General features: G+C 42.6%; 1 protein-coding gene across 3 annotated transcripts in view; it reads right to left on the bottom strand.

The window, feature by feature from the left end:
- The window catches only part of LOC135114786 (fibrillin-2-like), a 63,463-nt gene that overhangs the window by 8,157 nt on the left and 40,675 nt on the right, over nucleotides 1–14,631 (bottom strand). For all 3 annotated transcript variants that reach the window (XM_064030859.1, XM_064030860.1, XM_064030861.1), the window contains 28 exons: nucleotides 14,350–14,598; nucleotides 13,983–14,102; nucleotides 13,628–13,843; nucleotides 13,021–13,193; nucleotides 12,696–12,903; nucleotides 12,292–12,461; nucleotides 11,614–11,826; nucleotides 10,931–11,192; nucleotides 10,711–10,836; nucleotides 10,489–10,561; nucleotides 9,671–9,849; nucleotides 9,368–9,508; nucleotides 8,829–8,936; nucleotides 8,206–8,436; nucleotides 7,536–8,072; nucleotides 6,801–7,018; nucleotides 6,471–6,609; nucleotides 5,840–6,109; nucleotides 4,469–5,533; nucleotides 4,109–4,234; nucleotides 3,402–3,647; nucleotides 2,812–2,957; nucleotides 2,340–2,448; nucleotides 2,048–2,212; nucleotides 1,658–1,765; nucleotides 1,187–1,366; nucleotides 727–836; nucleotides 255–485 (listed from right to left, as the gene is read on the bottom strand). In XM_064030859.1, coding sequence (XP_063886929.1) covers nucleotides 255–485; nucleotides 727–836; nucleotides 1,187–1,366; nucleotides 1,658–1,765; nucleotides 2,048–2,212; nucleotides 2,340–2,448; nucleotides 2,812–2,957; nucleotides 3,402–3,647; nucleotides 4,109–4,234; nucleotides 4,469–5,533; nucleotides 5,840–6,109; nucleotides 6,471–6,609; nucleotides 6,801–7,018; nucleotides 7,536–8,072; nucleotides 8,206–8,436; nucleotides 8,829–8,936; nucleotides 9,368–9,508; nucleotides 9,671–9,849; nucleotides 10,489–10,561; nucleotides 10,711–10,836; nucleotides 10,931–11,192; nucleotides 11,614–11,826; nucleotides 12,292–12,461; nucleotides 12,696–12,903; nucleotides 13,021–13,193; nucleotides 13,628–13,843; nucleotides 13,983–14,102; nucleotides 14,350–14,598 — 6,119 coding nt within the window. The remainder of the gene's footprint in view (nucleotides 1–254; nucleotides 486–726; nucleotides 837–1,186; nucleotides 1,367–1,657; nucleotides 1,766–2,047; nucleotides 2,213–2,339; nucleotides 2,449–2,811; nucleotides 2,958–3,401; nucleotides 3,648–4,108; nucleotides 4,235–4,468; nucleotides 5,534–5,839; nucleotides 6,110–6,470; nucleotides 6,610–6,800; nucleotides 7,019–7,535; nucleotides 8,073–8,205; nucleotides 8,437–8,828; nucleotides 8,937–9,367; nucleotides 9,509–9,670; nucleotides 9,850–10,488; nucleotides 10,562–10,710; nucleotides 10,837–10,930; nucleotides 11,193–11,613; nucleotides 11,827–12,291; nucleotides 12,462–12,695; nucleotides 12,904–13,020; nucleotides 13,194–13,627; nucleotides 13,844–13,982; nucleotides 14,103–14,349; nucleotides 14,599–14,631) is intronic.

Genomic DNA, 14,631 nt, shown 5'->3' with positions numbered 1-14,631 from the left:
GTAATTGGTACATTACCTCACCCTTTGCACACACATAAAACATGAATTGATAAATAGTGTGGACAAAACTCTGCTGCTGATGAATGGTGTATGTCAGTGTGCTGCTATGGTGGTGACATTAAGCTAACAAGTTACACAAAAGCCAGGATGATCAAATGGCTGATTAAGTAAGGGTCACACCTTGTACAAGACAAAGATGTTAAATATGTAAAGATACATGAAAGGGAGAATTACAAATTACTATATTGTATTACCTGCTGGTAGCCTTCAGGGCAGATACACATGAAGGTACCTATGAGGTTCTTACAAAGGAACCTGCAATTGTTGGCCGGTGTGGCACACTCATCCACATCCTGGCAGTGGCGGCCGTTGGGAGCAAGTGTGTAGCCGTAGGGACAGATGCAGCGGAAGGTCCCAGCCATGTTGTGACACCTGAAGGCGCACTGGTGGCCCAGCTCCTCACACTCGTCAACATCTTCACATGTCTGGGCACAAGGAGACATTCATTTTGACACTTATTGGATGTGAAGCTAACAGGGAATCAAGAACTCTAGTACTTTACTGCAGTTCTGCTAAGATCACCCCTTGTACTCCTATAGGAAGACAAAACACCAAAGGCAGTGGTTTTCTTAATTTGCAAAAGATACAGAGGCAATCATAATATTTCATATATATACCAAAGAAAGATCATATTAAGCCTAGCTTGCACAAATAGTCATCATTCACCTGCATTGGTCCAGGAGCAAATCCTTCCTGGCAGGAGCAGTCAAAGCCTCCCTCAACATTACTGCATGTTCCATTGCCACAAATGTTGGGGACAGCACACTCATTTTCATCTAATCACAGAAATGTTAAGCCTTTATCAAGGACAAGGCTACTAAAGCTCGGTGAAATCATGTTAAAGGTAAACAAATATTATGAGGGTTACAATTAAAAAAAAAACGAAAACATATAATAGAATTCAGTACAGTGACAATTCTCATCTTTCATGATAGCTGTTTCTTTCCCTAAAATACAAGTTTAATCACATTCTTCAAGAATTTTACCTAAAAGTCATGAATAGCATGATTAAGCAGGCAGTGTCTTTTGGACATACTGGGCATGATAGAAATTTAATACACTGTCTAGGGGTAGGGGATGTTGGTGTGTAGCAGCAAGACAGCAGACAGGTAACAACTGAACCCACCAATGCAGCGACGCCCAGAGCTGTCGAGAATGTAACCCATGGGACACTCGCAGCGGAAGGAACCATCTGTGTTGATGCAATCTCCACCCTCACATGTTCCCGGCATGATTTCACATTCATTAAGATCAGCTCCTGATTCTGATCGCCCCGGACCGAGGGGACACAGCTTCTCAAACTCAGCTGATGGGTTCACACAAGGAATTGGTGAGGCAACAATAGTATGGTACAGTATGTAAGATAAGCTGAGAAGATACAGTCAGTGACATTCTTCTGTAAAACTTAAGTCAATATCAAGCAAACAATGTGCATTCCTTACAAATTTTTCTTGGAATTGTCTCTCTAAACCTGTGGAACATTCTCCAAGATGCAGTGTCTTATAAAATAAATGCAGAATGTATTTAATCCATAATTAACTTTGACTCCTTCAAGTTTCAAATAAAGTTAATTGGTGGACACCAAGACAACACTCACGGGAACTGATGGGAGGACAGCGGTCACAGTTTATACCCCAAGCAGCACCCGAGGAGCAACAGCATTCCTTCTTCAGGATCCTCACTGGCCGAGGGTTGAGGCAGATACCTGCAAGATGACAGTATTAATGACTCTGCTCCTTAAGCCACATCATGACAGGCATTGTTGGGAAGGCAGGTAGAAGTAGATGTTGTCCTTTAACCAAGTACATGTGCTATTTTCTTGATTTCCCTTTGGGTAAATCTAATGTTATTCTCAAAGACTTAGGCATTAGAACACAGAACTAAAAGACTTCTGATAAGTAATCCATGCATTGGGTTTACAGCCTCATCACCATATTTTTGCTATGCCAAATCTCTACTGTGTTCAAAGAATCTAATGAAGACTCACCCCTATCATAAGTCTCATAACATTCTTCCTGGCGATAGTCAACACACTTAGTTCCATCAGGGCTAATTTCAAAACCAGGAGGGCAGACACACTGGAAGGAGCCCTGCTTGTTTATACAGTCACCATTCTCACAGATGTCCTTTACAGTACGGCACTCATCCACGTCTGAAATGACAATGCATTCCTTTACTCTGAAGGTACACTTAGGCCACAGCCAGCCTGATATATTCCTATATGCTCATAAGATAACAATATGCAAACATACAAAATGAAAGAGAAATGGTTGTTATACCTATACAGGACATTCCATCTCTGGACAAAGTGAAGCCCTCAGGACAGTCACAAATGAAGGATCCCATCAAGTTCTGACAGCGACCCGGCGCAGGACACACATCATCCCGCTGGAAAGAGCAATGCAATAATATCAAGGCACCTTATGGTCATCAGCTAAATACAATAAAGATGACTAATAGATACACCAATGCACTGATTCACTTAATTAATTTCATTGCTAAACTTGTCCTTTGCTGACATTCAAAACACCTGTATTGTTTGCTTGAACACAAAGGAAAGGAAAGGGAATAGATTAATTCAATCTTCCTCGGCTACATCATAGTTTATTGTACTGTAAGTGATTATGGGAAAAACTGTCAATAGATTAAACACTCCACTATTCTTTTCAGTTACATTAAAAAGGACAAAAATATCTGTGCACTTTTTGAAATGCATCTGAATGAAAGAGGATGGGGTACCAAATGACTTACCTCTGAACACTCATTGATGTCCCTGCACTGCTCCCCATCAGGTGTGAGGGTGTAGCCATCAGCACACTCACACACAAAGGATCCCTCAGTGTTGCGGCACCGACCATTGACACACAGACCCACATTAATAAGACACTCATTCACATCTGCCAAAATAAGGTAAGATTTGTACTCTGGTACTGAATTATTTGTATACTTTATATTAACATGACAAAGTCGCAGAACTGAATGGAGTTTGCAGTCATGCTCCCTTTGGAGTATAGAAACACTGAGAAATTAATTTCAAGCCAAGATAAATGTTTAGCTTTGAAAAGTATCCTTGCAGAGGTAAGAATTCCTTAGATATTGGAACGAAATACTCATCAGGTCCCACCTCCTGTCACTATGGCAGGAATAAAGAGTGAGTATGTACAAGGCATTTCTACAGTAACCATCCTACACACTATATTTAGTAAACAGGTAGGGCAGGGGGGTTGGGGACACTTACAGCTACTGAGAACTTCACACAACATGGAAACCTAATGAAACACATACAGATAAATAATGAGTCATGGATTCATAACAAAGATAATTCAACCATGCTGCCTCACCAATACAATCGCGGTTTGGTCCAATCTTGAAGCCTCTGTAGCACTGGCATTGGTAAGAGCCCATGGAGTTGATACAGGTTCCATTGTTGCAGATGTTAGGTGAACGGACACACTCGTCCAAGTCGATGCAGGAGGAACGCTCGGCAGTCAGCACATAACCTGGGTCACAGATGCACTGGAAGCTCCCTTGGAAGTTGTTGCAAACTCCTCGCTGGCACACACCTTGCTGGTCACACTCATTGATGTCTGAAAGAAGAGGTCTTATTTGGTTTTCCTCAACCAGTTCCATTGTTATGAGAATATTCCCAGTTCGGGCATCATCAGTGAAGAATCTTTATATATCTGTTCATTTCCTTGTCTGGAAAGTAACTGATCAGAAGTGAAAAATATACCTATGATCTGAATAAGAATGAAAAATGAGAATGAGTAAGAGCAACAAGGGCAAAAAAATAGAATAGTTACAAAATGTATAAAAGCTGTAAAATTTCTTACCAAAAATTAGGATTAATTTGCATCCTTCATAAAAGTTGAAGTGAAATACCCTATTGTTGACAGAAATGTACCATGGGATGTAAAATATTTGCTGAGAACAGGAAAGTGCTGGACACAATTAATTGCTGTACAGAGGTACTGGTGCATGCTTGGGAACTCCATGAGACACATCTTTACATCTTTATTCTTCATTCTACTAGACTTACTGCACTTACCAACACACTTATTAGTAAGCCTGTTGATTCTGTATCCTGTGGGGCAGGAGCATCGGTAACTTCCCACAGTGTTCTCACATTTGGCAAGCCCTTGGCACGGGGCTTGTTCATCGCACTCATTAGTGTCTGGAACACAAGAGTTTCTGTATTCTTAAGTTTCAGTAATAAAAAATGACATTAAGCCATTTCAAACAAGTAGTATTCATTATTCCAAGTCCCAATATATATATATATTAAATTTTTAAACAATATGCTTCCATATTCCATCTCAAAAGGAAGGTAAATGTAGCATCATTCTACCTGACATCTCCCAATAAACTGTCCTTATTACAATACAGCCCCTGCCTCTCCCTGCCTCACCTACACACATGTGGCTGGGCTCATCATAGCGGAAGCCTGGGTTACACTCGCAGCGGAAGGAGCCCCTGGTGTTGATGCAACGTCCATTTTTGCACATCATATGACTCATGAGTTTACACTCATCCAGATCTTCAGGCAAACCAGTGATAGGGTTGTACACAGTGCCGGGGTCCACCCCATCTGTGGGGAAGCTAGGCTGGAAAGGCCCCAGTGGAAAGCGGTCATCAGGGCCAATAGGTCTGCCATCAGGGCCAATAGGTCTGCCATCAGGGCCAATAGGCCTGCCATCGGGGCCAATAGGCCTACCATCAGGACCAATGGGCCTGCCATCAGGGCCAATAGGTCTGCCATCAGGGCCAATAGGTCTACCATCAGGACCAATAGGCCTGCCATCTGGGCCAATGGGTCTACCATCAGGACCAATAGGTCTGCCATCGGGACCAATAGGCCTACCATCAGGTCCTACAGGGCGGCCATCAGGGTCAATAGGTCTGCCATCTGGACCAACAGGCCTACCGTCTGGACCAACAGGCCTACCATCAGGGCCAATAGGCCTGCCGTCAGGGCCTATAGGCCTACCATCAGGGCCGATAGGTCTACCATCAGGTCCAATAGGTCTGCCGTCATGGTCAACAGGCCACCTATCTGGGCCAATAGGCCTACCGTCAGGGCCAATAGGCCTGCCATCAGGGCCAATTGGCCTACCATCAGGGCCAATAGGTCTACCATCAGGACCAACAGGGCGGCCATCCGGACCAATAGGTCTACCATCAGGGCCAACTGGGCGGCCATCAGGGCCGATAGGTCTGCCATCAGGGCCAATAGGCCTGCCATCAGGGCCAATGGGGTAACCGTCAGGGCTGATTGGGCGTCCATCAGGGCCAATTGGGCGGCCATCAGGGCCAATGGGGCGTCCATTAGGGCCAATGGGGCGTCCATCAGGGCCAATGGGGCGTCCGTCAGGGCCAATAGGGCGGCCATCAGGGCCAATAGGGCGGCCGTCAGGATCCAAAGGTCCAATGGGGCGGCTAATGCTGCCTGTGTAGCACAGCTCACTGTAGGCCACTGTTGGGAGAAAAAAATTTGGAACTGAAGAATAAGATTGACAATGGTGTTTTTAAGGAAAGTCATACAGTAATAATTATGACCCAACATTGTCAGTGGATTAATGAAGACTAATCCTCCATAAAATAGAAAATTCTGCATGGAAGGCAGGTCACATATGCTTATACATTTTGAAGAGTTCATGTAAAAGTACCTTGACATCCATGAATGGTGATAAAATGATCATTCAAACACTTATACAATGAGGTAGAGAAAGGATCCTCAAAGAACAGGTCAACATGCACTCCAGACATGAAGGAATCTTACAGGTGTTTCTTGCAGGGCACGGCTCACAGTTGAAGCCCCAGGCAGCACCCATGGAGCAGCAACACTTCATTTTGGTAATGGATGACAGCATAGGCATGGTGCACTCTCCATCCTCATACTTCATGAAGCAACTCTCCTCTCTCATGTCAATGCACTCAGCCCGATTGGGAAGCAATGTGTAACCATCAGGACATTCACACTGGAAGCTGCCTTCAGTGTTGATGCAGAAGCCATTCTTGCACTTGGTACTGTCTGCACACTCATCAATATCTGAAGTGACCATGGAGAAGAGGAGGGGTAAAGCGGGTCTCTTATAAAAATTATTACTTTTGATGTTTATAGTTAGGCAAAAGTAAGTGTATCCAAATGTATCTGAATCCAAAGGTTGTCTATTAAGATTAAGTTCAGGAGAATAATAATAATGCCACAGACAAGGGAAAAGATAATTCAAGTATATTCTAAAGCAAATTGCAGTGTAACAATAAATATGGTCTCTAACATAATTTATATGAAATAAAGAGAGAGGCAGAGACATAGATGGACAGACAGAAAGATGCTCAGTGAGGTGAAAGATTTTCTATAATACTTTCATAAACTGAATCAATCCTCTTCCTGTACCAGAGTGACTGACCTACACAGAGAGAACCAGCAGCATTGAGTCTGTAGCCTCTGTCACAGGAACACATGAAGGACCCAAATGTGTTGGAGCAACGCCCATTTTCACACAGGTTTGCCATCTCCCTGCACTCATCAATGTCTTCTAAAATCACCTGAAGTAAACAGGAGTTGCAAAAACCAAAAAAATGAGGGATACTCACATAATCTTATAAGTTGCATTTATCAATTCATCAATCTACTTTAAGAACTCAAAGACCTTGTCTAATAAATAAACTTCAAATATGGTCACTGTCACATCATTCAAAAGGAAACTGTTACAGTAAACTTTTCCCCTACAACATACAGTGATGGTGTTTGGACGGAATCCCTTGCCGCCAGGACACAGCTGCTCATATTCCTCAGAGTCTTCTGGTGGACACACCTCACAACGTGGACCCCAAGCCTTGCCAATGGAGCAACAGCAGGTGGACTGTGTCACAGGATCTCCCAGAGGGTCCTGACAGATGCCATACTTGTTCCTCACACTGATAACATCCAAGAAACATTCTCCCTCCCGCCGATCTGTAAGGGTTAGTGGCTCTCTAAGGAATCATGGTAAGACAGCATATTATGTTTCATTTACTAATATTTATGCCTTGATCCTTGGTATATCAACAAATAAACTGTTTTTAATACATACTCATATCAGTGATAGGCATGGACCCAACACTTTGTGAGAGATTTCATTGCATTAATATTTTATAGTCTCTGGCACGGACTGTGACAAAAACATTTTGCTTTCTGTGCTCAGCAATTTGTTATGAAGACAAATTCAACATGAAAGAAGTCAGAGAACAGCCAATCAACAGTCTAGAACATCACCTGCTCAGTGTTACCATGTCCACATGAGTACAGGAAGCAAAATGTTCTAATCATGGTCTGTGACACAGATTAGTGACCTGTATGCCTATTTCAGATTTGTGGATTCTTCACTCCTCTATAAAAATAGCTTTGAGCAAATGATACAAAGAGGTGACTGTTGGTCAATGATGTGGAATTGCCAATGTAGTTTGAGCACAAAACTGCTGCCAATACTCACCCACACAGCCGTCACCTGTGCTGATCAACTCATAGTTTGGAGGACACTCGCACTCATAGGTTCCCTGCATGTTGATGCATGTTCCATACTGGCACACATCAGGGTTGTCACACTCATCAATGTCAGTACAGTTGCCTCCCGTTTCGTCAAGATGGTAGCCCTTGTCACAGATGCAGCGGAACATACCAAAGATGTTCTCACACTGGCCATACACACACAGGTTACTGAACATGTTGCACTCATCTATATCAACACACTCCTGCTCATTGTGTGGCTCACTGTGTGGGTCAGGATGCATGAAGCCCATCTCACAGTCACAGCTGAATGATCCTGGGAAGTTGAGGCACTGGCCATTCTCACACAAGGTTGGATCTTGTGTGCATTCATCTATGTCCTCACAGAATGAGCCATCTCCTCTGAACCCAGCATCACACACACACTTGAAGGAACCATCGGTGTTAATGCACTGAGCATCACGGTGGCAACCTCCATTGTTGGTCAGGCACTCATTGACATCCCGGCAAGTTTTTCCGTTGCCTGAAAATTCCAGTTTACTAGTTTAATATGTTAAAATAAAGAGCCATTAAAATCAAGCTAGAAGTGTAGTCACAATATTCCTACAATTATTTTTCTGAAAAAGAAATTTTGAACTTTTTTGTGAACAACTCACCTGTGAATCCATCCCTGCATTGACACTCATATGTGCCATCAATGTTGTTACACTCAGCATTTGTATCACAGAGGAAGGTCCCCAAGGCACATTCATCATCATCGGTGCATCCTGGCCCAAACTCAGACTTGACACTGTAGCCGTCCTCACACTGGCAGGCAAATGAACCAACAACATTTGCACACTTGCCATTCTGACACAGGTTGGGGTTCATGTCACACTCATCCACATCTGTTTTGAAAAAGATTTTGAAAGAGATAAGCATATGATTTATGATGGCAGTTAATGACATCCATAACGTTCACAGGTTCAGTTCTGGCCTTAATTTCTTCTACTTACTTGTGTTGACACCTCTCCAGTTTATACTCAAGAGAAAATCAGATAGAAACTTGCAGCAATTTCAGTGATATATATGTACATTATTAGCATTAATGTCTTGCTTGTCCATTTCTTTTCTACCTGGGACCAACAGGGCTAAGAGTATGAATGTGGGGTGCCTTCTCTGGGTCACTCCATGTGGGATTACCAGCCTGGTATATACTGTAGATAGATATTGTAGATAGATTAGAGTTAGTCAACATTTTGTTCCTTACAATTACAGCAATAAAAATATTCCCACTCACCAAGGCAGCCTGGGCCATCAGGGTCTGGCAAGAGGCCTCCTTCACAGGTGCACAGGTATGACCCAGGAGTGTTAGTGCACTGTCCTCCTGAACAAATGGCTGGGTTTTCTGGTGACAAAATTGGTGGTGAAATATTGATCTATTCATAAATAATCCTGGATTTCTTTGATACAGTAACAGATTCCTTCACAATAGTTCCCAAGGTAAAGATGTCATGTTTACTTTATTGTTTATTATGTATGAAGTGTGTACAAATTACTATGCAACATGTGATTTATTTGTCATGTGTATAGGATGACTAATTATTTTCTTCTTTCTTTAGTCACAAAATTATGTAAGGTTTCTATCAAAAAGGTTGATTTACCTTTAACATTTCTCCTATACTGATAATGCTGAATATTAAGACTCAAGAAGTTTGAAAACCAAGGGCGAGAGAAAATGAAAATACCAGTGAAATTATTCCTTACACAAGTCACATACCAATTAAGCCCTGAAACTTAAGTTCTACATCATATTATAAAAATAAAATGAGGCCTCACCTTTACACTCATCCACATCAGCACAGGAACGGCCATCCATCAGCAGCATGTAGCCGGTGGAGCACGAGCAGGAGAAGAGTCCCGGGGTATTGGTGCAAACATCATCACAGCCGCCATTATTCAGGCTGCACTCATCAATGTCTTCACGGGGGATAGATCATTACTGTATAAGAACATTGCCTCAAAAAAAATGTACCTACACTTGTCTTCATGGGGAATAAATACAATAATAAATCCCAAGGAAAATTAATGCAAAGGCCAAAAATGGAGCTTCATATCTCTGCAACACAGATCACTACCCACCTTCACAGTGAGATTTCTGACCAGTCTGCTGGTAGCCATCATTGCACATACACTGGTAAGTGCCCATCATATTCTCACACACACCGTTGGAGCAGATTCCTGAAGTACGAGAACACTCATCAATGTCCTTGCAGGAGCGGTGGTCTGAGGATAATTCGTGGCCTGGCGGACACTCACACCTGGGGAAGAATGATGGCATATCTTACACCACAAAAAACCTCAAGGACAAAACTAATCTAAATTATCATCAGCTTCTATCTTACACCACAAAAATATCAAAATGAAAAATTAATCCAAATTATTATTAACTTCAAAAGTTCTCTAAGATTATAGTGATGATGCTGACCTGTTCTAGAACTTGTTTGCAAAAATGTCTAGTTTATTATTTAAACCTGAAGTGTTTGAATTAGATAAGGTACTGACTCATATGGACACAGAGTAGGACTGTGCAGTGCAACACTCACAGCAGTCACATGTCACATGGCTCTAGGAACTTTTTCAAGGAGATGGCTTTGACAGATGAGCCTCTCCACCTGCACTCATCTATGGACTTGATCTTTGCATAATCTCTCTCTCTCTCTCTCTCTCTCTCTCTCTCTCTCTCTCTCACAGATGAACCTCTCCACTTGCACTTGTCTATGCACCTGATCTTTGCATAATATCTCTCTCTCTCTCTCTCTCTCTCTCTCTCTCTCTCTCTCTCTCTCTCTCTCTCAAACAGGGAATATTTGTCTAGTAGTGCAGGCTCAAACACTAAGCAATGTAAAACCAAATGAATGGACAACATATCAAACTGTTCTAACCCTGGACCACTTTACCTGAAGCTGCCAGGAGTGTTGATGCAGTGTCCACCACGACACAGGCCAGGCGTCCTCTCACACTCATTGATATCTGTTACCAAACATCATTGTGCATTACTAACTTATGTAAATTCTTCTTACCACACAAACAATAACAAAAGACTATTGCAGATTAACAAATGGTAAAGACAAAGACTGCAAATATAAAGCAATGTGAGAATGCTATTTGATTCATCTTACCCATGCACACTTGCATCATCATGGTTGATTCAAAGCCTGTGTCACAGTCACACATAAAGGATCCAGCAGTATTCTGGCAAGTACCATTGCCACATACACCATGCATGATGCCACATTCATCAATATCTGCAAGAGAAAGTGTTATTTAGAACTTATCATCATACTTAGCATCACCAAAAGATCACGGCAAAAGAGAATGACAGGATTAGAGGCACCTCACCCAAGCACTTGACGCCATCCTCATCCAGAGCATATCCTTGGTTGCAGCGACAAGAGAATGAACCAATGGAGTTCCTGCAGTGGCCATTTTCACACATGTCTGGGAAAGTGACACACTCATTGATATCTTTCCTTCCCTCGTAGCCATAGCTCTTGGGGCACAGCTCATCAAAGGCGCTGGTGCCAGGGCGTGGGCAGCCCTCACAGCCGTCACCCCAGGCCCGCCCCACTGTGCAGCAGCAGGCAGACTTCTTGAACAGTCCCTAAAACAAAAGAAAACTAAACTTAAATATGCTGGATACATCTCTGAGTGATTAACTGAATCATGGCTAGGTCTTGCTTATATTTTAAACCTTATCTATAAAAATTATTCCTTAAAGAAATGTCTCCAAGATGATTATGATATGAAATACACAAAGAATACTCTTCCTTTCAGGGCAGATCTTTTTTTAGTCAAACCAAATAGTGAAGACAAAACAATGCTAGTCTCATTGGAGGAGTGAATATACGTAGAAGAAAGTCCCTAATCCCTTCACTCTCTTTTTAGTTATCTTGTAGAACACACAGTATATGGTGTCAATCCTATTGTTATTATTTCTACTCTGTCAATATCCTTCCTACCCTTCAGTGTCTTTATAATACTACAAACTGAGAAATAAAACATCAGACAGCAAAGAAATATACCTCCAGTGGCTTGCTGCACAGCCCACTTCTATACTCAAGGTAACAAGTTTCCTCTCGCAGGTCCAGGCACTTGGTCTTGGTGCTGTCAAGAGTGAGGCCTGGTGGACAGATGCAGGTAAAGGAACCATCTGTGTTGACACACTCTCCACCACCTTGGCAGATGCCGGGGTTGAGCTGACACTCGTTGATGTCTTGGCAGGTCTTACCATCCATCTGGAGTCAGGGGAACACATTGGTCATGTATGCTGTCTTCCCTTTATTTCTTTTAACTCTAGGCCCAGCTCCAGCTGTGTAAACAAAAGCATGGTACCATTTACCCCTTCAGTAGAATGAAATGAGTCTCTCAAGACAAGTGTTTGGTTGCTAATGTCAATCTTTTTCTGCAATATATGGGATATAATGGTTTGCTGAAAGATGCACAATATATAATAAAAGGTGCTCAAGAAATGCAGTTCGTAACCAGCTAGGAAAAATGGCAGTTCAAGGAATGTTTATGATTGCATTGAAGATGGCATGTGGCTGACAGGTATAACACAAGAAGACACAGATGACAGAATGCAGTAAAGACAGGTAATCAGCTAGAACAACTAAAAGGAAAAGAAATACTGAGGGCAAGGATGTGTCTGTATGAAAATGAAAGCAGCTGTAGTAAATATAATCAGGTAAATACACACAAACCTTTGCCATACCGATGCTACAGTCACAGTCCTCAGGCTTGCAGATCTCACAAGGTGACCCCCAAGCCTTGCCAATGGTACAACAACACTCTGCTTTGAGGGTCAGCTTTGGAATGTTATTTTCACAACGGCCATCCTTAACTTTGGTCCAGCAAGACCCTCTCCTGTTGTCTGGAAAAGCAAGGTGCTGCATGTTGATTCAAACATCTCTTCTTTGCTACCCAAGACTCACTTTTGACCCATTTGACTTGCTGCCTCCATATTACAATACAAACTACAAAATCTTACCATCTGTTCCACTGTATCATCATTGCATACTGTCTGAAAATGGTATTTCTATTTCACTTTACTCTTTCAGTAGTGTGAGTTTTCATATGATTAGTAAAGAGAAATAAAAATTCCTACCAATGCAATATCTTCCAGTGGAGTCCAGTATGGTTCCCTCTTCACATTCACACTTGTAGGAGCCAATCACATTGACACAAGTGCCACCAACACATGCCTCCTCCCCGTACTCCTTGCACTCATCAATGTCTGCACAAACTCTGGTGCCTGGATTGAACTGGGTGCCTGATGGACAGATGCACTGGTAGCTGCCTGGCGTGTTCCGGCACTGCAAGATAATACAATGCAGTGTTCAGCGCTGAAGACAATTACTGGTATCATGTGCAAGAAATTGTTAGAATAATTATTTCTGACATCAAAATGCAAGCATAATTAAAAATTGTACCTGTCCCCCGTCACACAGGAGGTTGTCAATGGCACACTCATTGATGTCATGGCACTGGTGGCCGCTCTCATCCACTGTGTAGCCAGGATTGCATATACACCGGTAGCCACCCTCAAGGTTTTCACATGCTCCATTGCGGCAGATGGGCAGGCTCAGAGCACACTCATTGATATCTAAGGAAGGAAAGGAGTCTCACAAGGGAAGCACTCCTACTGCAGTAGGTGAATACAACATATACATCAATAAATGAATAGACTACATGAAGTAGAATATTGAAAACACACATTATAAAATTCTGTCTAACTGGACATCTTATACAAATAAAATAAATTAAAGTCTCTCTGTATCCCCTAACACATTCAAAACTGGACAGGACTTTATGGCTCTGTATGTCACAGGTTATTTCAAGTTCAAATACTCAGATGCTTCCAAAAGCAAAGCAGTATAATTCATGAGGTGGAGTGAGGGATGGTAGGACTCCTCCATAGGCCTCACTCCTCAACTCTGTGAATCAAAATATCAAAGTTCTTGTGAATGGCATCCTCTCATCAAGGCTCAAGCGCAGGAAGAGACTGTCCCACCCTAGTGAAGCTTCGCCTGACCTCACCGTGGCCCTCATGTGTGATGCCCGAGCCGTGAGGACACAGGGACAGGAAATCTTGTGTCCCAGGCTGAGGACATGACTGGCATGGTGTCCCCCAGCCCATGGGTTGGCCAAGGATCACAGTGCAGCAGCAGCAGGCAGACTTGGTGGTGGGGGTGGTGGAGGGGTTGGAACACTGCCCATCTCGGTAAACAGCATAACAGAAATCTAACTTTGTGTCTGAAATAGAAATGTTTAGATCCTAGCATGAGATTTGGAGCATGTTATAGCAATTATCTTTATGCTAGTTACTGTTATGATCACTTTTACCTTAGCAACTAATGTGAATGAAAGAAATGTGTAGGAAGGAAGAACTTACCTAGGCAAATCAAGCCGTTAACTCCCAAAGTGAAGCCTGGTGGACACTCGCACCTGAAGCTCCCATCAGTGTTGATGCAGCGCCCATTCTTGCATGGCCCAGATTCACATTCATTGAGATCTGTTGATGTTAAGAACATATTAATATGTGTATTCATCATAGTATTTGCATCTTTATCAATACCAGTGAAATTAAAAGCATGTTAATCTTGTATAGCTTTATTTAATGTATATTTAGTGAAATCTTCAATAATTTACTATATAATATCCATTTTCTCCTTTCAAAAGGTTCATAGTTTCACCACAGATAAGTTTCAAGACAAAGGTAATACTAACAAGGATAAACTTTCATCCTATTTGTGCCTTACCAATGCAGGTCTTGCCCGAGGGAGAGAGCGTGTAGCCTGGCTGACACACACACTTGAAGGACCCATCCACATTGAGGCAGGAGCCATGTTCACACATCCCTGTCTCACCACACTCATCCACGTCAGTACAGAAGCTTCCATCAGTAGAGTGGGTGTAGCCATTGTCACACACGCACCGGTAGCTCCCTTCCAGATTCTCACAGCGCCCAAACAAGCAAATGCGCCTGTTTTCCTCACATTCATTGATGTCTGGAAGAATGTTGGAATTACCTAGAGGCTCTA

This window comes from Scylla paramamosain, chromosome 28 (assembly GCF_035594125.1).
Source record: "Scylla paramamosain isolate STU-SP2022 chromosome 28, ASM3559412v1, whole genome shotgun sequence".
Lineage (NCBI taxonomy): Eukaryota > Metazoa > Arthropoda > Malacostraca > Decapoda > Portunidae > Scylla > Scylla paramamosain.
This window is presented reverse-complemented; position numbering and strand designations above follow the sequence as displayed.